Below are 20,000 nucleotides of genomic sequence, written 5' to 3' on the forward strand. Positions count from 1 at the left end.
GTCAAGAATAAATCTAGTAAAATCTATTACAATCAGAAATATCGTGTGCATCTATAGCCTTAATACACACACAAAGACACACACACACAGGTTATACATATAGACATACATGCATATATATATATATATATATATATATATATATATATATATATATATATATATATATATATATACATATATATATACATATAAGTATGTATGCATGCTTGCATGTATATGTGTTTGAATATGAATATACATATATGTGTTTTTGTGCATTACATAATCATATTTATTTTTACTTATATTCACAAATATATGTACTTCAAAACCAAAAATAAGTTGTATCGGCACATTCTGCAAATGCAATCTAAAGGTAAACAAAGAAGACAAGGGATGGAAGAAGAGTGAATTTAAACAAGACGTGAGAGTGAGAGGGGATGGTAAAGCAAGTAGAGGGAGAGGGAAAGAAGTACAAAGGGAGTACGGATTATTATTCTTTTTCGTAAAATGTATCGCTGGTTATCTTTTTACAATTGTTAATTCTATGATTGTAATAATTATTATTATTGTTATGAATATGATTATTCATTTTGTAATTTTGATTACTAGTGTTACAAAGCCACCAGCATCATCATGGCCAATGTTATAATCCTTTATTATCTCCTTTGACATCGTTTCATGTGATATCTCTTTTGTCTAAAAAATCGTTTCTCTGCTTTAATTGAAGTAATTACTACAAGTATAAGCGTTAAAAGAGTTCATATTATCTCCATTTCATGCTGCTTTCTGTACTCGCTATTTCTATTTGGATACGAGCAAAGATATCTAAACATTCTTTCTCTCTCTCTCCCTCTCTCCCCCTCCCTCGCTCCCACTCTTCCTCCCAGTCACCCTCCTTCCCTCAGGCTCCTCTCCCAGATTCCTTTCCTCCTATAACTACCCGCACCAGGATGAGGAAAATATTCATCACACCCATTTTTATTTTTAAAGGTCCAAGAATCAATACTGCAAAATGTCTAATTTTTGCCTCCACCTAACCTAACCAATGTCTAAATTTTTAAAAGGTCCAGGTATCAATAGTGTCAAATGTCTGATTTTCCTTCCACCTAAGCTAATCTAACCAATGTCCAAAATTTTCAAAGGTCCAGGAATCAATCTGATTTTTCCCTCCACCTAACGTAACCAAAGTCCATCTTTTTTTTCAAAGATCCAAGAATGAATAGTATCAAATGTTTTCCTCCACCTAACCTAACCTAACCAATGTCCAATTTTTTTAAAGGTCCAAGAATCAATAATGTCAAATGTCTGATTTTCGCCTCCACTTAAACTAACCTAACCAATGTCCAAATATTTCAGAGGTCCGAGAATCAATGCTGTGAAGTGTCCATTTAACCTAACCTAATGTCCAATTTTTTCAAATGTGTAAGAATCAAATGTCTGATTTTTGCCTCCAAATAATCTAACCTTACCTAACCAATGTCCAGATTTATAAAGGTCCAAGCATCAAATGTCTGAATTTTCCCTCCGCCTAACCTAACCGAGCCAAACCAATGTCCAAATTTTTCAAAGGTCCGAGAATGAATGCTGTGAAATGTCTGATTTTTCCTTACCAGTGCCCAAAATTTCCAAATGTCTTAAAATCAAAACTATCAACTGTCTGATTCTTCCCTCCACCTATCTTAACCCAACCAATGTGAAAAAAAATTCAAAGTTCAAGAATCAAAACTGTGAAATGTCTGATTTTTCCCTCCACCTAACCTAACCTAACCAATGTCCTTTTTTTCAAAGGTCCAAGAATCAATAGTGTGAAATGTCTGATTTTTCCCTCCACCTAACCTTACCAATGTCCAAATTTTTCGAAGGTCCAAGAATCAAATGTCTGATTTTTCCCTCCACCTAACTTTACCTCAAATATCCAAAAAATTGAATTAGGTTAGGCTAGGTTAGGAACAGGGAAGAATAGACATCTTACAGCGTTGATTTGTAAACCTTTGAAAAAATTTGACTTTGTGATGAATATTTTCCTCATGATTGGGACGACCGTTACATTTAAAACACGCAGCAGCATACATAGCGATCGTTGTTCGGTTAACATTCTCTTTACGCAGTTTTAAGTTTTTGGGAATGTCCGTTATATTCGTAGCACGTAGTAGGCAGGCTGGTACTCGATGCCAGATACTGGTTGTACAGAGACAAATCATTTCATCTGTTGGTTTGAAAAGTGTACTACAACTTCTGATCAGCTGTAGCCAATGGACCAGATTATTGAAAAAAAGAGAAGAAAGGACTCTGCAAAGGTTATGCTTTACTTCATCTGTTTACAGTCGTCGTATGTGTGATCAATTTATGTACATATGTATACACACACACACACACACACACACACACACACACACACACACACACACACACACACACACACACACACACAAAAAAAAAAAAAAATAAATAAAAATCCTGGCTAACGTCGATAAAATCGAATAATTGAATTCAACTATTGAATATAACTATTGTTACATATATATGAGAAAAAATAATTCCAAACACAATGTTCACGGTCATGACAGAAGTGAACCCGTAGACTTCACTACGAAGATTTCATATTTTATTCATTTATACCTTTACCAGCTGTCTACCTTTTTTTTTTTTTTTTATACACAAGAATTTAAGAACATGCATAACCAAATGCATTTAATAATGGACATGTACCTGGGCATGGTACATTATTTACTAATGAAGGGATGACAAAAAGCCTTACACTGCTTTATACCCACCATAGTATAGCTATCGGAGTAACTCATTTTCTTAGACGAAATGTGGAATCCCTACATCCCACCCCACATTGGAGTGATACTGGAGATGTCTGACGCGGATGTGGTGTGGGGCTACGGGAAAGGCTAGTTCAGTAGCAACTCGAGGAAGTGTCATGACGTCTGATTTTGGAAAAAGCACATGGGGTTTATTATTAATTTTGTCCTTTTCAGATTTAAAAAAGAATGGAAAATAATTATTTTTATTGTTTTATTTTCACTGAACAATCATCAAAATGACCCTTTGGATGAGAAGAGAGCGATTATGCTTATGCATGAATGATTCTCAAATGTAATTGCTCGCAGAGGGAGTCAGATAGGCCTGTATTTCTTACAGTTTGAAGGGATGAAGTATACCTACTTTTATTAATACATCCATGCTCTCAATGAATGAATGAAAGGTATTTTACAACAAGCCTTTATGAAGTCAAAAATGCCTGAAAAGTCATTGAAATTTTAAGTGTTCGATATTGTACAAAATATAAATATGAACATGTGCTATTCTAAAAATAACCCGATTTATTTTGATGATTGTTTTATGAAAATATAACTATTAATTCATTACTTTCAATCCCTTTTGAAAGTTGAGAAGACCAAAATGAATAATAAACCTCATGTGCATTTTCCTAACATGTGCCGTCATCAAAATGAGACGCCATGACGCCTCGAGTTGGTTCTGATCTAGCCTTTCCCAGGGCCACATCACGCTCCCATCCCACACATTGGTGGAACAAGCCCGTGACCCCTCCCCACAATCACCTCCCAAGTTAAAAGAAACGTTGTGATTATGTGAAATATAGCTTATATGGCAACTATACCTTATAATGTGATGACAAACCTCTGTAAGTGAAAAAAGGGAGTTTTTTTCTTTTTTTGGCTCTCAACAGTGAAAGTTTTTGAAGTAACCCTCACGGAGTACTGGAACATCACAACTTGCTGCAGTACCTTCTCATCTTATTTCATATATTAAGAGATGTTTAGCCTAAATGAGCAAATTTATTAATATATATATATATATATATATATATATATATATATATATATATATATATATATATGTGTGTGTGTGTGTGTGTGTGTGTGTGTGTGTGTGTGTGTATTATAAGAGAACCCATGGCGTAAATTAATGGATATGTATATATGGTAATGGGTAGGTGGTGGATGACGGAAGGGAGAGGGTAGGGGGTGAGTAGTAGTGGACGACGTCGCCAAATACGTCGTCTCACCCCAGGAAGTAAAAAAGGCCCCGATATCTCCTTTCATTTCTACCTCTCCCACAGACCTATTATTGAAAAAAAGGATGAACACGAGGTGGCAACACTCCCACTGGCCGCGAAGTGGCGACATTTTGCCCTGCATTTTCTCATGGGACTATTGGGGAGACTACTGTGATTTGGCGTCATCTCCCTTGCATCGCCCTCTTTGCCAACCCACGGACTTCGGCCGCCCATGCTTCGCCGAAGCCCGAGGAACAAGCTGTTTATCTCCGCCAGTGAGGAGGATGCTCGCACTCGGCGTGTTGCCACAACGAACCCTTTTTTATTTTTAAATAAACGTATTTTGTATTATTTTCTTGGCACCTCTCTCACCCCCACATCACAACCTCAGATGGGATTTAACCCTCATTATTTTTTTTACGTTTGAGAATATTTATTATTTTACTTCAGTATAAATAGTGAAACAGAATTCAATTCATTTATTTCTAAGTCGTGTTATATTTTCACATCTTCATAATATTTACTTTTATTTACTACTTTTATTTATCAGAATTTACATATTGCTATCACTTTTACGATGGTTCTTTTAACGCAAAGTATTTCAATTTCTCAAAGTAATGATCAAGTTTTATTATTGAAGTATTTCTTTTTTTTACAGTTTTTATCGATTTCAACATGAATTTTATCAATTTTGCAATAGAGGAAATCCCTGATTTTCTCTTACTCCAGCGTAAGAACTGACGTCGGAGGTCAAAAGACTAGCTCAGGGGATTCGAGGATTGGTCGTGAGACCCTGACTGCTCGTGAGGGAACCGCGGACCGGGCCTTCCCTTTTGTTTCTCAGATAAGTGGTTGTGGAGATATCTGAACATAGGAGGCGAGAGACATTTATAAAGTTATTTCTTCGGAAAAGTGACCAAGTGATTCGGTGCCAATTTATTTGTGATTTTATTTCTTTTATGTATAATTTTATCAGTGTTAATGTTTTATCGTTCAGTGTTTTCTCGTTTTATTGTTCAGTGTTTTCTCGTTTCATTGTTTTATCGTTTACTGTTTTAATAAATCATTTTTCATATGATCTCGAGTTTTCCCCTAAGCCTGTGAAGGGACAGAGTATCAGCAGAAAGCAGAAATGTAATTTCTTGTACATGACAGTTAATTACTTTGCTAATTGCGTTGGAGATTTCTCCCCGCACACGCCTCTCCTTTTTTCCAAAAATAGTATCGCAACTTTGGTGACGTCATCAAAATCAGACGTCATGACACTTCCTCGAGTTGCTACTGAACTAGCCTTTCCCGTAGCCCCACACCACATCCGCGTCAGACATCTCCAGTATCACTCCAATGTGGAGTGGGATGTAGGGATTCCACATTTCGTCTAAGAAAATGAGTTAATCCGATAGCTATACTATGGTGGGTATAAAGCAGTGTAAGGGTGTTTGTCATCCCTTCATTAGTAAATGTTGTACCATGCCCAGGTACATGTCCATTAATAAATGCATTTGGTTATGCATGTTCTTAAATTCTTGTGTATAAAAAAAAAAAAAAAAAATGGTAGACAGCTGGTAAAGGTATAAATTAATAAAATATGAAATCTTAGTAGTGAAGTCTACGGGTTCACTTCTGTCATAACCGTGAACATTGTGTTTGAAATTATTTTTTCTATATATGTAACAATAGTTATATTCAATAGTTGAATTCAATTATTCGATTTTATCAACGTTAGCCAGGATTTGTGTGTCTGTGTGTGTGTATACATATGTATATAAATTGATCACATACGACGACTGTAAACAGATGAAGTAAAGCATAACCTTTGCAGAGTCCTTTCTTCTCTTTTTTTTCAATGATCTGGAGTCCATTGGCTACAGCTGATCAGAAGTTGTAGTACACTTTTCAAACCAACAGATGAAATGATTTGTCTCTGTACAACCAGTATCTGGCATCGAGTACCAGCCTGCCTACTACGTGCTACGAATATAACGGACATTCCCAAAAACTTAAAACTGCGTAAAGAGAATGTTAACCGAACAACGATCGCTATGTATGCTGCTGCGTGTTTTAAATGTAACGGTCGTCCCAATCACGGCTTAAAAACATAACTACACTGTTACCAGCAAACAGGTACTATATATGCTCGTTTCTATTGTTATTATCATTATTATTATTGCCATTTATTATTATCATCACTATTATTAATGAATACGAACGTGATTATAAAATCAGACCCTTTTGATTCAAACGTATTACATATAGAAAGATATATGCCTCTACTATGGTATTGCGTCAGTATGACTGGTAAATTATATCGCAAGTCAAGAATAAATCTTGTAAAATTAATTACAATGAGATATAACATGTACATCTATAGTCTTCATATTATTGTATAATTTATGTATATATATAGCACTATTATTATTAGATATTGGATTGGACCCATTATCTTTTTTCTCTCTGCTGCGAATATTCCTATAGCAATTAACACGCCGCTGTTATTACCAACGACGAAAATATAAGATCTGTCAATGACAATAATCTCGTGTAGCAGGTTTCGACGGAAAACTCGGACATAGATATTATGTTCACGCCCTTAGTCTTGATCACCCAATTTATCAGTGCATCAAATAAAATCTGTTCACCTAGAATTAAGGCTTTTTGGCCATGATAATCCAGTAGAAGCCACTATACTCAAAGTCGATTTCAACCATAGTGGTTTGAAGCTCATTCTTCAATTTTCATCTCTGTATTTTTTATGCAGCTGATGACAGTGTAGAGTCGTAAAACGCTAACAAATGGGTCTGGACATGCACCAGTAAAGTTTTGGTTCACCACACATTTCATAGAGGCATCCACATATCTTGAAAATATATATATATATATATATATATCAACGATATATACGTTATCTGTCGCCACTGTTGCTGTAAAATGACTTGGGGTGTGTTTGTATTTAGTTCGCGCCCTAAATATAAATAGAAGCGTTTTTAATGGAGGTTATCGTTTCGGTAAAATGGTTTGCTGCACTGTTGATCTAATCATTGTATGAGTAGGAACAATGTAACTGTATTATTTTACGTATAAGATAGTAGACTAAAGTGAGGCTAGGTGATTATGACACTAAACGGAAAACACCATGATTCTGTATAATAACTAACTCGATGGGCGATCAACGTTCATGATATTACTCAAGGAGTTAATAAATTGTATTTTGACCCAGAAGAGACGCCGTGATTTATTGTTTGATTGATTGCGACCAATATATTGAATGGAGAGCCATGTACCATGTAAGATTCTGTTACTACCACACATACTTTTTTTCATATATATCTTTTTCTATTTTATCATTTATTTTAGCCCAAACTTATGTATTTTCTTGCGTGTAGAAACATTCCAAAGATTATCTCTATAGTTACAGGTGATACATCAACTACACGGTATTCCAAGACCTATGTACACTTTATTTTATAGCAAAGATATACTATTTTCTCGCGTTCGTCATAGGAACATAATGTGAAGTCGACAATGCAATGGAATCATACCATTTTTACTCTATCGGTATTTTCATCATCAGAATAAAGAACTTTCACATACAGTGATTTGGAGTTCTGATATGTCTTTAGAAGTAGGCGAAACTCATCCATGAATACAAATGTTTAGTAAAATAATAGTAACGATCCACAATTTTGGGTTAAATCAAAAACTGCAAATTCCTTTTTTTTCCTACTAGTTACTCAGGCAGGCAATGTAAATGTTACAATCTTGTGCCACTTCCAGTAAAATGACCTTGAGACAATATTCTAATGTATCAGAACGACGAATATTAATGGAGATACTTTTAAAAGTAAATGTTGATGTGGTTTCTTCTTTCCCTTTTTTAATTGTATGAGTAAAGATATTTACTCTAGGACATATCAGTATTAGTTGGTTAGTTAGTTAATACGGAACCGTGGGTTGTTTCTTTCTCAGCTAGAAATATTCAGTTAGCGACAACTCACGATATATACATTATAATTACTCTTGATTTTAGATGAGAAGTACTGGGGCCGGCTTTACTAACGCCTTACGATATCGTTAATGGTTTGTTTATATCGTAAAACAAGCTACTCTCGTTTCTCGCAACGAGCGTATTTTCAAAACCCTCCCGAGGTCGTAAACGCATCTCCGTACGAGAGACGTTGGCGGGAGCCCGAAAATACTCGTAATGCTTATCGCAGCGACCCACCTCAGCTTATATCGGCCTCCTACATACCTTCAGGAGTGTGTAAATGTCACTTTTCCATGTAATGTGCAAGATCAACATATTTAAGAAGCATAGTAAAGAATAGTAAACAACGGAAAAATAATATGACTAATGTAAATAAGGATTGGCTTTGCCAATACATACAGGCGCGGAAACTGGTGATGTAAATCAATCAGCAAGTTTAATTTATCATGAATTAAAGAATCTCTAACATCTTCAAGTACGAAATCTGAATGAAAACGTATAATTTCCATCAGTATGACTATTATCCTCTTTAGCAACAAATAATAAATATTCAATAACATAAGAGCTTATAGGATTTGCGATAACGAATTAATCGATCGTGAGCTTGACGTTATTTTTGAGACATCAAAATTAGTATATCCTCGTTTTTTTCCTAAATCAGGCCAGTTCAACTGCGAAATGGAAATTTTATAATCATTCCCGTAACAAGCAATAGGATAGTACGAATAACCTCTTAATTATTCCATACAACCCGGCCATCGGTGAAAAACGCCGTATGATTGAAGGAGCTGGCGTTGACATCGTTTTTACTTACCCGAACACGTTGCGCAATACTTTGGTTAGGCATAATATAGCTAATGTTGCTCTTGATACCTCTCCGGGTATTTACACGATTCCTTTTAAGGATTCTCCGAAATTTTACATTGGCGAAACTGGCAGAACTTTTGAAAAAATAATTAGACGTGATGTCAGACACGCCAGAGAATCGAATGCTTGTTTTATTCATTTACGTGACGAAGGACATCAGTTAAATTGGGAAGACGCGAAATAAATTCATAGATCGTCAAATTCGTACGAGAGAAAAATAATTGAAGCCCTTCTAATAAAAAAAAAATCCTAATTTTAACGTGAGTGCTGGCCAGTCGGGCTTGGATGATCTTACCTCATCACTAGTCAGCAGAGCCTTCCCAGACTCTTCGGCCTTGACCCTCCCCTGAGACCTGAATCAGATCCTGTTCATTCTGTCTCTCTACCACTATATAATCTTATCAAAATTCTCTCCTTCGGTTTTTGTCTGAAGAGGAACTCGTGAAGAGTTCGAAATGTCACGCTTATTCTCAATTCTCATTGTCTCTAGTTTCATTTTCATATATATATATATGTATATATATATATATATATATATATATATGCATTTATAGATTGATAGATAGATAGATAGATATATATGACTTTGCATGTGTGTATATATATATATATATATATATATATATATATATATATATATATATATAGAGAGAGAGAGAGAGAGAGAGAGAGAGAGAGAGAGAGAGAGAGAGAGAGAGAGAGAGAGAGAGAGAGAGAGAGAGAGAAAGAGATGAATGCACATTGCTATAGGTATAGATGCATATAGGCATTAGAATTTATAAGGTGGTGATGGTCAATAAAAGGTGGTGGTTATGATTAATGTAGAAACTGTTTTAAGTAAACCTCATTAGTGTTGCCTCAGTTCAGCGGATAACGGTCTGCGATTGGTCTCAGTCCTCGAATAGGACACTAAAGAAAGAAGGGAACGCACACCGCAGAGACACAGGGTGGGCTGAACACAGTGGTAGACGAAACAAAAGGAAACTACATTTATACTACTGAAATCACTTGAAGTACATCGACGCGAGAAGTACAATATATAGAGAAGAAGAGAAGAACCCATGAGTCTTGAAGGATAATGATACATAAGAAAGAACATATCGATGATACTGATATATATGAGAATAAGAGTAATTTAATTGAATTTAAGGTTTCCAGAATTAGTGGTGAATGATGGGACAGACTGATGCCATACTGATCTGAGGTTTCGGTAATCACAACTAATATTAATTCTATCTGAAATAACCTTTAATTAAATTACGAGAGTAAAGTAATAACGAAGATTGTTGCCAGAGCTAACTTGAGGCCTAGCAATATTGATAATCACAATAATGATAGTGATAAAACAGTAGTAACAATACTATTGATAATTATGATAACTATTATATTATCATTGTTAATATTGTTATATAAGCATTACTTTCCTCTTACAAATACAATGATGTAAAAGAATGAGATAAATAATTAATGAAAATTAGAAAGTTTACCATTTTCCAAAATAAGAAAAAAGAAATTTTATCCATGTTTATCCTTCTAACACAAACACATATGCAATAAGGGATAGGACATGTTTCAATGTAAATGAATGAAGGAATTAAAATTACCCAAGTTACCCCTCTTCTATTAAGTACGTTTCCCACCCGACCCAAACAACACCAGCTGATCATGACGCGTCTCGTACGTGTGCTCTTCGCTTAGCGACGCTGTGATGTCTTGTACCACTCTAGTGCCCCTTGTCTGCTGCTATCAAGAGTCTTAACAGCTGGGATAACGTACTTTCCATCAGTTGATATGGCTTATCTGTCACGAGATGAGGCGCTCGGAAAGGTTTGCGAAGGCGAAAGGAGCATGGCCGGTCCACGCCTCTCGGCTGCAGGAAAGGAAAACTTTCCCTCGCTGTAGCATGCTTTGGAGTGGATAAGTTCATTTAAGAACACCTCGGAATTAGGTAAACGGTCGTGTTCTTCTGTGTGTACGTTAGTGATAAGGAACACTGAAGTGGTACCAAAAAATTGTATAGGGAAAGAATTGTTTTGGTGTTTTGATATATCGAAGTATATGAATTTTAACATGCCATATAAACAAATTTATAACTGGAAATGGGGCGACAGGTTCTTCTATGAAATGAACAGTTGTGACTTTATTCACCTGCTCATGAATTATAGATGGGTCTTGTTATTATTTTTGTGAATTCTTTGATTTTTCACGCTAGTTATCAGAGTACAGTTTATTACTTGATTTTATATTTATCTGATGTGCTTTAGTGTCTAAGTAGTAAAGAAAAGGTTTTTACTTGGTTATAGAGTTAAATAGATATACCAAATGCATCATATTAGTATTCATTGTTGTTACCATTTTTGTTAATATCTAGAAGATATGTATGTTGGTTCTGCCAAAATTCTTTTTGTTTATGGGATATTAAAAAAAATAATATATTTTTTTTTACCATTGCTCTCTGATAGAATAAGAGAAATAGGGTTGGAAGTCAGTATTCCATTAATAGAATAAGCATTGAATAAAAAGAAAAAAGAATTTTATTTTGAGAAATGGGAATATTATGCTAATACAGCATCATCTTTCTTGTTCTCTATTGATAGTTATACCAATGATTATTAAAGTTATGCCACCTTTATAGTATTTTCAGGAATTCTGTCTAAGACAAACACATCTGTTTTCTACAGAAAAATATTATTTTCTAAGAGAAATATGTGTACTGAAGATATAATGTGATTTCCATCAGAAATCAGGGTTGGGGGGATTTTACTCATTGTAGGTATGTTAAAGAGCAAAAGAAATTGGAAAAATAAAAGCCTGACCTAATAATCGTATTTAATATGTTAACCCACTAATGACGGGTGTCCCACATATGAGACACCCCAAAAAAAATTGCCGGGCATCCCACCAGTGTGACGCTGTATTGGGGCTCATGCTCCGTCACAGCAGCAGGCAGCTTCAAAATGTACAGGCGGTAATGGGTTAAAGAAAGTGAAAAATAGAAAATCCTGAGATAAGATTCAGCCACGAAGATTCAACACTGCATTGCGTAAATGAATGAGAAAATGAACCCTATCTTAAACATATAAACGATCAGAAAGATCGCTGTGTGAACCCAAAACACTCATAACCATGGGGCTTCAGCCCTGGACACCCAATTGCTATATTTCCCTTCAGGGGTTTTGCCCCCAGACCCCTTCCAATCGCCATATTTCCCGAATGGGGGCTCTGTCCCTGAACCCCCTTGGACTCACTTCAAAACAATATATGCTTCTTGTAGCTTACCATTTTTACCTAAAAGTTGGGCTGCTGTCAAGAGGAAATTGATAGAAAGACTTGTTGGGCTCTGGGAAATGTGTCATGAATAATTAATCAATTCTGCTCTTATTTCCACATTTTGCACAATTCAAAGGCTCACTTTGCACACTGACTTATGCAAATGTCAATAACCCTCAAAGAATTTTCACTACAATGGCTTAGAAAAACCATGGCAAAGATCACATTCAGCACCAAACATATCAGTGACTGTCAAAGAATAGTTAAGGAACTTTCAAAAATCCTGGTTGGGAAAATGCGACTGTGTAAAAAAGATGTTATAACAAAAAAATCCAAAATAATTGGTAACAAGCATTTTTTGTTTTTTATAATATTACATAAAAATACAAGGTGCTCAAATATAGTGAAGGAGATGGGAACAAATGGGAAAAACTCATTTTCACAAGTACGTAGTAACACATAAACTAGTTGACACATTGCAGTTGAGTTGTGCAGTCAGTTCACTATTCGAGACTGCCGTGGTGTAAACATGTAAAACATGGAAAAAATCATTTTGCTTAAGAAGTTTAAATGCTTCCTGTAACCACAATATGAGATTGCTCATTTTTTTTCACTTTCATGGTATTGATTACATCATATAGAAGAGGAATATGTATTTTTCTTTATGATATAGTGTGCATAGATATCCTATAGTCATACTGTAGTTTCATATATGCCTTTCTATTCATTTGTATCAAGGAAAATATAGAGGTTGAGTTGGAAATCATGGGTTCACTGCAGGAAGACAATATAGGTTGACAGAAAAGTTGCTAAGGTAATTGTTGCCGGTAGCCATGCACCCTCCCAGAGGAAATCTAATGATTTTGTCAATTCTTGGTGGAATTTCTATTCCGAGTACCATTTCTCCATTGGTTATCTTGATTTGATAGTCCCAAAAGCAGGGTAGGGTATGAAGATTATCAGGGATTTTATGAGGTAAAGCAGGTGTAACTAAGAAAAATAGAGAACAAAAATGTCTTAAAACCAGAAAAAAATAACGACTTAAAATCGGTTAATGAAACTATAGACATGCCTGCCATCTTTGAAATTCTATAGATCTATACGTGCCAAATTTCAGAAAACTCCAACCCATCTTTCAGTAAAATTTATGGGAATTCATAATGTCCAAACCCAAAAAAAACGTCATGACCAATAAACTTAACCTAACATAAAAGTCTTCAGTTGCCAGGACGTGGCATTCCTTCCGAGGGGAGGGTTGATGGGGGCACGTAGGTCTATTTCTTCTTCGTTGCCACTCTTTAGTATTAAGAGTAGCCAGAATTGACACCACTGAAAAATAAACAATTCTCTCTGGCTTCTTTTTTTTGGAATAACCAGGATACTACTGTGAAACCTAATGCCTGAAAACACTTGTGCCCAGATGATTCTTGTATATAGGCAGTAAAGTAGTTAGATTGTTAAGAATGAATATAGTTAATGAAGAGGAAAACTGAAAAAAATAAAGTACCTAGAGTAGATAGAAAACCAATTATAATTTATAAACATGAAATAAGGAAGGAAAAAGTATGTAGAAAAATGATAAAATAATGGAAAACAAAATTACTAATCAGAAGTGTTTCCAGGTTGCTTAAAACTGGTCTACAAAAAATATAATATATTTAGAAAATGCACTTAAAGAAAATGGATAAATAGAAAATGCAACATGGATAGAAAACAAAGTTATAGAGAATGTTGACGTAAAGAACTGGCTGCGTGATGGTGTTTTGGACTTGGGCTCTGAGCTGTGACATGCAGCAGACTTTTTCTTCATTTACTGGTAAAGATGAGGCCACTGCAGCTTAAACTAACTTGTATCATCCTCTATTTTCTTATGGTCTATAAGATGGCAATGTTCATTTCCCTCTATCTCCGTGCATTACCTTTGGTAACTTATACCATTGCTAAAAAGAGGATCTTACACTTTTTGGAAAATACCTAAAAGTGCTGATTCTTGAGTACCATGAGTTTTTAAAGTTCTAAGACTTAATGAGGTGATAGATATATTTAAATTTACTTAAACAGTACTCACTGGTATTAAAAGTAATATTGATGTATGAAGATAAGATTGTGAGAATATATGACAAAGTCTATAAATGAAACTTGTAATGTTTCATACAGTTATATCTTGTATGTGAATATTTGATAGGTATCTCAGTATTGGTTAATAAATAGGTAATAAGATATTTAAAGACATGCATGCTATTAATAGCTAAAGATATTGTCTGATCATTATTTGGATGCTTTCAAAGATTCTGACTTTTTTATTGCATTAACCCATTGCTGATGGGAAAATGTAGTGTTCACTGTGGTACTATTTTGTGAATTAGCTCATCATAAAGATGGCTACACAATTTTTTTATTTACATGTACATGTTCAAAGTAGTTGTTACATATTTGAATATATGGAAATAAAATTTACCTTTTCTGATGTGTAATATTGCTTTCTAGGGTTGCCAGTAGTACATTAATTTTTACCTCCTGCTATCACGTAGTCATTGGCATGATATAGAGAAATATATAAAAACCTGCAATGGGAAACTATTATTTTTCCTACCCAGAAATGCTGGAAAAGAAGAATTTATTGTTTACAAATTTAAAGAAAAATATATGGGATATTTGGGTTCATAGAATAGGGCAGGTATTGTCAGTGCATTATCTTAGGATGAGGATTTATACTATAGTGTATAATACTTAGTTTTCTTTTTTTCCATGTCTGCATCAGCCAAGTTAAAAAAAATGTATATTGATAAAAGCCTGTTTTTTCTTCAGTTGTGACGATGAAAGAAAAGCAGATTTAGCTACTGACATGAGTTGAAGTACAGATGGAGTTGATAATGCAGTGTTTTGTAGAAACTACTGTAGAAGCAAAAGAGATGAGAACTGGAAGAATAATAACTAAAGCAAAGAATATAGTTAGTATTGAAAAATGATTCTTAGATATGAATTGTGATACCTGGAGATATAAAACAATGATTGGTTTGAAAAATGTAGACAAAGGTAGTGCAGCACTGAATTATGGTTAGCAGATAAGATACATGTTTTTGTCAGCAAAAAGTTGGCTGTGTTGTGAAGGTGCTGTTGTGGCGCTGAACACTGTCAAGTAAGAAGTTTATTGCGCAGTTTCCAAGAAGAAACTCCATTTATGGCAAGTAATTAGTGTGACTGTTAGTCATTCTGTTGTGCAGCATTTAAAGATCAGTCAATAGATATTTGAGATAAGTGTTGAAGATATTCAATTTTACTTGTGTAGAAAGCCATAGCTAAATACACTTGGTCAAATATTTTTGCTGTTATTTTTTTCTCTAGTTAAAGACACAGATAGGACAATGTATTTCAAAGTATGAAAGAACTAAGACTTTAATGTAAGTATTTTAAATGAGCCAAAAAAAAAGAAAAGGTTACTTCTTGTAGTATTTTAGATAGGATGTGCATGAGCATGCAATGACTTTGCTCATTCGCTTTGATAAGATAACTTTTTTATTTAGATGCATAGAGAAATCTTATTATTACTGTATGCTTCAAAATGGTTACCAAATTCATTGAGGTTCTGACTAGGCTTATATGGATTATGTTTGTGTATCCATTAGTGTGTTTGTATCTTTGTTCATGTAGTTTATCTTTTGTTCTATGTTGTGTTTTTTTATTATTATTATTGTCATTTTCTTTCTGTACTTCTTCACATTATTATACAGTCTCAAGCTTTACTCTTGAATATATCCACATGAACTGGCATAAGGAAATTTTTTTAGGAATGCTTTAATTATATTGCAAGAAGGTATGGAAATATTTATTTGTTTTATATCTTTCTTTTAGGGAAAGTATTTCACTTGCCTTAGTTCTGAAGTATAAAGAAGTATAGTGTGTGCTTACAATTATGTTTTTTATTCATATGATTATTCATTTGTTCTTTCTTTACCAGCCTCGTAGATGTAATGCAAGCCAGTTCCCGCAACAAGATTCATAATGGGGTCATCATACTTGTACTTGTTGCCTCTCTTTGTGTTCGTCCTCTTCCCTGGAACCTTCATCATCACGTAAGTACCAGAGGCTTTAATATTTTGAATGAGCTATCATAAAGGAGCTGATACTCTTCTTTTTCTTATTCGTTGTTTTCCTTTTTTTCCTTCTCTTTTTGTTTTTAATTTTCCTTTTCTCCTTTTGTTTTTAATTTTCTTCTCTTTGTTGATATTTTTTTTCTTTCTTTCTTTTCTTATTCTTTTTTCTTCTACTTTTTTTCTTATTCTTTTTCTTTTTTCTTCTACTTCTTATTTTACTTTTTATTTCTCATAAAAAAGAAACTAGCAGCTTGGAATTTAACCCATTGGCGCCGGGTGTCACATACGTACATGCCATGGCTGTTGTGGACCAAACGCCGGGGGCATCATGCCATGCCCATTCCCGCGCTACTGGCTCGTGGAACGGAGGTTGTTTTTCTCCACTAGTAGCGGCTTCATTTATATGGTAAAGATTTTAGGCAATGGCACCTTAAGTGAAGGTAAACCTTCAAAATTTTAATATTTTTATAAATTTTAGAAAAATAAAAGCTTTTAGGTGCTATATGTCGCTCGCAAACTACCGATTGAGCCGGGAGCAAACGGGAAACTGCCAGTGCGCGCCAACAAGCCGGTGCATACGTAAACTTGACAAAATTTTTACCCGTCGCTGATGGGTTAATTATATTTTTCAGGATGCCTTCTTTCTTGATACCAGATTCATGAGTTCCATGATCTGAACACCAAACTCATTTTGTACATGGAAGTTCTCTGATGCCAGTCCTTGCTGGTTTTAATTTTAGGTAATATTATGTGTGGATACTCTTGAAGACCATTGATTTTTTTTTTTTTTTTTTTTTTTTCCTATTTATCAAAGAAAATGGGGGGGGGGGAACTATATTGGATGAAAATGAAGAATTTCAGAGAAATATCTTATTTTAAAAAAGAAATAAAAAATACAGTTATCTATCCACATATCTAATGCTCATATTCAGAGAAACTTCGGACACCTCAGACAGAGAGCTGGACCAGTATCTTGCACCTGTCACCTGTGGGATGGAGGAGATGGACAATTTGCCTCGGGTGCCAAATCAAGGTTTCGGAACAGTCAAAACATCTTGTCCAACTTCTTGCATGAGGAGTCCCTAATGCTTTATTATTATCGTTATGATTATTATTAAGATAATGATGGGATGATGATGATTATTGTTATTATTATTTTTGTTATTGTTATTATTTTTATTATTGGTATTATTAATTTTAATGTTATTATTATTTTTTTTTTATCATTAATATTATTTTTATTATTATCATCATCATCATCATCATAACAATAATAATTATTTTTTTATCATTAGTATTATTAATATTATCATCACTATTATTGTTATTATTATTATTATTATTATTATTATTATTATTATTATTATTATTATTATTATTATTATTATTATTATTATCATCATCGTCACTATTATTGTTATTATTATTATTATGATTATTATGATTATTATGATTATTATTATTGTTATTACTATTATTATTATCATTATTTTTATTAGTATTAGTATTATTAGTATTATTAGTATTATTATCCCCACCCTCCCAGTAGGTACTTCATAAGAAGTTGTGGTTGGGATTTGTATGGTATTTATTGACAGCAAGTTCTGGTTGCTTATTTTTTTTCTTTTCTACCATCTACAGATACACAATATCAGTTCTGCTGCACCATACTGAGCCAGAATTTCCATACATTAGTGACACAGGGACGTATTCTCCAGAGAGCTGCATTTTTGGCCAGGCTCTGAATATTGGAGCTTTTGCAAGTATGTTCTGCTTTCATGTTAAGCTGAGTATGTAATGTACAATATTAAACATAAGAAAATGAAACTGAAACTTAATGAAAGTGTTCATAATTTTTCCTCCTTAAATGGAAAAGTATAATAAAAACAGAATTTTTTAAATATGAATTATAACAAGAAGATTATTATATGATAAAAGTTTTATTTACATTTTTGGCCATTGAGGAAGGTCACTATATTTTTAGGAAATTTAAAATTCCTCTCATTTTACATAGCTGTCTATTAAGAATGTGCTGTTTTCCAGTGTTGGAATGTAAATGCATTTATAGAAAAAATTAATATAATTACTTGGTAATCCTAAAACTTTCTTTTCTTTATATTTGTACAGTTCTTGTGACCATATATGTCCGATTTCGGCAAATAGCTGAGTTATACCGCAACCATTCTTCGTCATCCAACATTGTGAGACTCAACAGAGTGGGACTTCTGATAGGCTCCCTGGCTGCTCTTGGCATATCCATAGTTGCCAACTTCCAAGAAACAAATGTGTTCTTTGTGCACATTTCAGGAGCCTTGATGGCTTTTGGTCTGGGCACTGGCTATCTCTGGGTGCAGGTAAGACAGACAAGCGATGATTATTGTTTTGAATATATAGAGTGTAAAAGAGAGACAGAGACAGTCTAAGACACAGAAGGACAAGACAAGGCAAGACAAGACATTTGATTATGCATTTCCTAAAAATAAAACAATTGATGATGGTTTATATTTTGGTTTATGTGCATTGAGCAATGAAAATAAGTTGAAGGGAACTGATTTGAGTCTTTATTAATTATTTGTTTAAGCCATTCATATTTGGTTTTAATGAGACTGAAACATTGTTGCTTTTATAAATTAAGTGTGAATGGATCAACTCTATAGAAATGATTATATGTAGGTAGGATTTTATGACCAATGTTTTTAAGATTTTTTATAGAAACTACAATACAAGAAGAAAAAAAGAAAGAAAAAAAAACAGAAGGTAACTCACATTTTTAACATTGTGTCATTATCATCTTTCTCTTAGGCAATGTGTTCGTACCAGACTCATCCACTTGTCAACAGCCTTGCTATGGCTCATATGCGACTGATTTTAGCCGTTGTGGCTGCAGTGTTCTTTGTGACGGGTTGCATCTGTGCCAGTATTGCTCATGCACAGTTCAAAGGTAGGTATTTAGTATGTCAGTTGATTAAGTGTTAGCAATCAGTAAGTTGATTTTTAGATTTTCTATATGTCAGTGTGTTATTATATATGGAGTGTCAATATATACTTTTTGGATTTATAGCATTTGATTTATGTACTGGAAAGGGCTTTTATATTGTAAGAAAGAAATCTGACAGCAGCAGAGGTTAATGATTAAAAGGTAAGTATTTATTGAAAAAAATAGAAAATAAGAAATAGATATGATTGAAATATTCTCATGTATTCTTATCTGTATTGTGCATAATTATAGGTGATGATCCAACCAAGTGGTATCCCAAAGATGGAGGATGGGCATTCCATGTTGCAAGTACAGTCTCAGAGTGGGTTTGTGCTGGAGCATTTAACATTTTCATGCTGACGCTAGTGGATGAGTTTAAGTGCATCTCCATGGATCCTCCACAAGTAAGATATATGTGTGCATGTACATTGAAGATACATTGAGAGTTTGATCCAGTGTGGCTTTGAGTTGCCAAGTGAGCATTGGCTGTTACTCTAATGGTATTGTTAGCAGGAAGAAGACCATCAGACTGGTTCTATTTTTATGTAAGAACTAGATTCTGTTTTCAGCATTGAGTTCTTTCTTTAATTCACTAACACTGATATATTTTGAAGCCAAAAATATTAGTTTCCGGGCCGCTTCAAAAACGGTGTGCAGCCTGTGACAAAATTGGAGATCAAGCTCTGATCCAACGTCACATTGGCAGAACACCCGACAATGTTTATTTTTCCGGGTGTCTCATATATGGGACACTCATAAATGGGTTACTAGTGGTCATGTTGCTGGAAATATCTT

The 20,000-nt window shown here is 34.2% G+C and overlaps 1 protein-coding gene across 2 annotated transcripts in view; it reads left to right on the forward strand.

Moving 5' to 3' along the window:
- The first annotated feature begins 10,490 nt into the window (after window positions 1-10,490).
- The window catches only part of LOC113827018 (DNA damage-regulated autophagy modulator protein 2), a 13,781-nt gene continuing 4,271 nt past the window's right edge, over window positions 10,491-20,000 (forward strand). The window contains exons 1-8 of one of the 2 annotated variants that reach the window (XM_070125118.1): window positions 10,510-10,812; window positions 14,943-15,085; window positions 15,222-15,318; window positions 16,093-16,207; window positions 17,870-17,991; window positions 18,356-18,582; window positions 19,031-19,169; window positions 19,458-19,609. In XM_070125118.1, coding sequence (XP_069981219.1) covers window positions 16,137-16,207; window positions 17,870-17,991; window positions 18,356-18,582; window positions 19,031-19,169; window positions 19,458-19,609 — 711 coding nt within the window. In that variant the 5' untranslated portion in view covers window positions 10,510-10,812; window positions 14,943-15,085; window positions 15,222-15,318; window positions 16,093-16,136. Of the gene's footprint in view, window positions 10,813-14,942; window positions 15,086-15,221; window positions 15,319-16,092; window positions 16,208-17,869; window positions 17,992-18,355; window positions 18,583-19,030; window positions 19,170-19,457; window positions 19,610-20,000 lie in introns of both variants that reach the window. The other variant, XM_070125117.1, reaches the window with a different exon arrangement.

Source organism: Penaeus vannamei, chromosome 9 (assembly GCF_042767895.1).
Source record: "Penaeus vannamei isolate JL-2024 chromosome 9, ASM4276789v1, whole genome shotgun sequence".
NCBI lineage: Eukaryota > Metazoa > Arthropoda > Malacostraca > Decapoda > Penaeidae > Penaeus > Penaeus vannamei.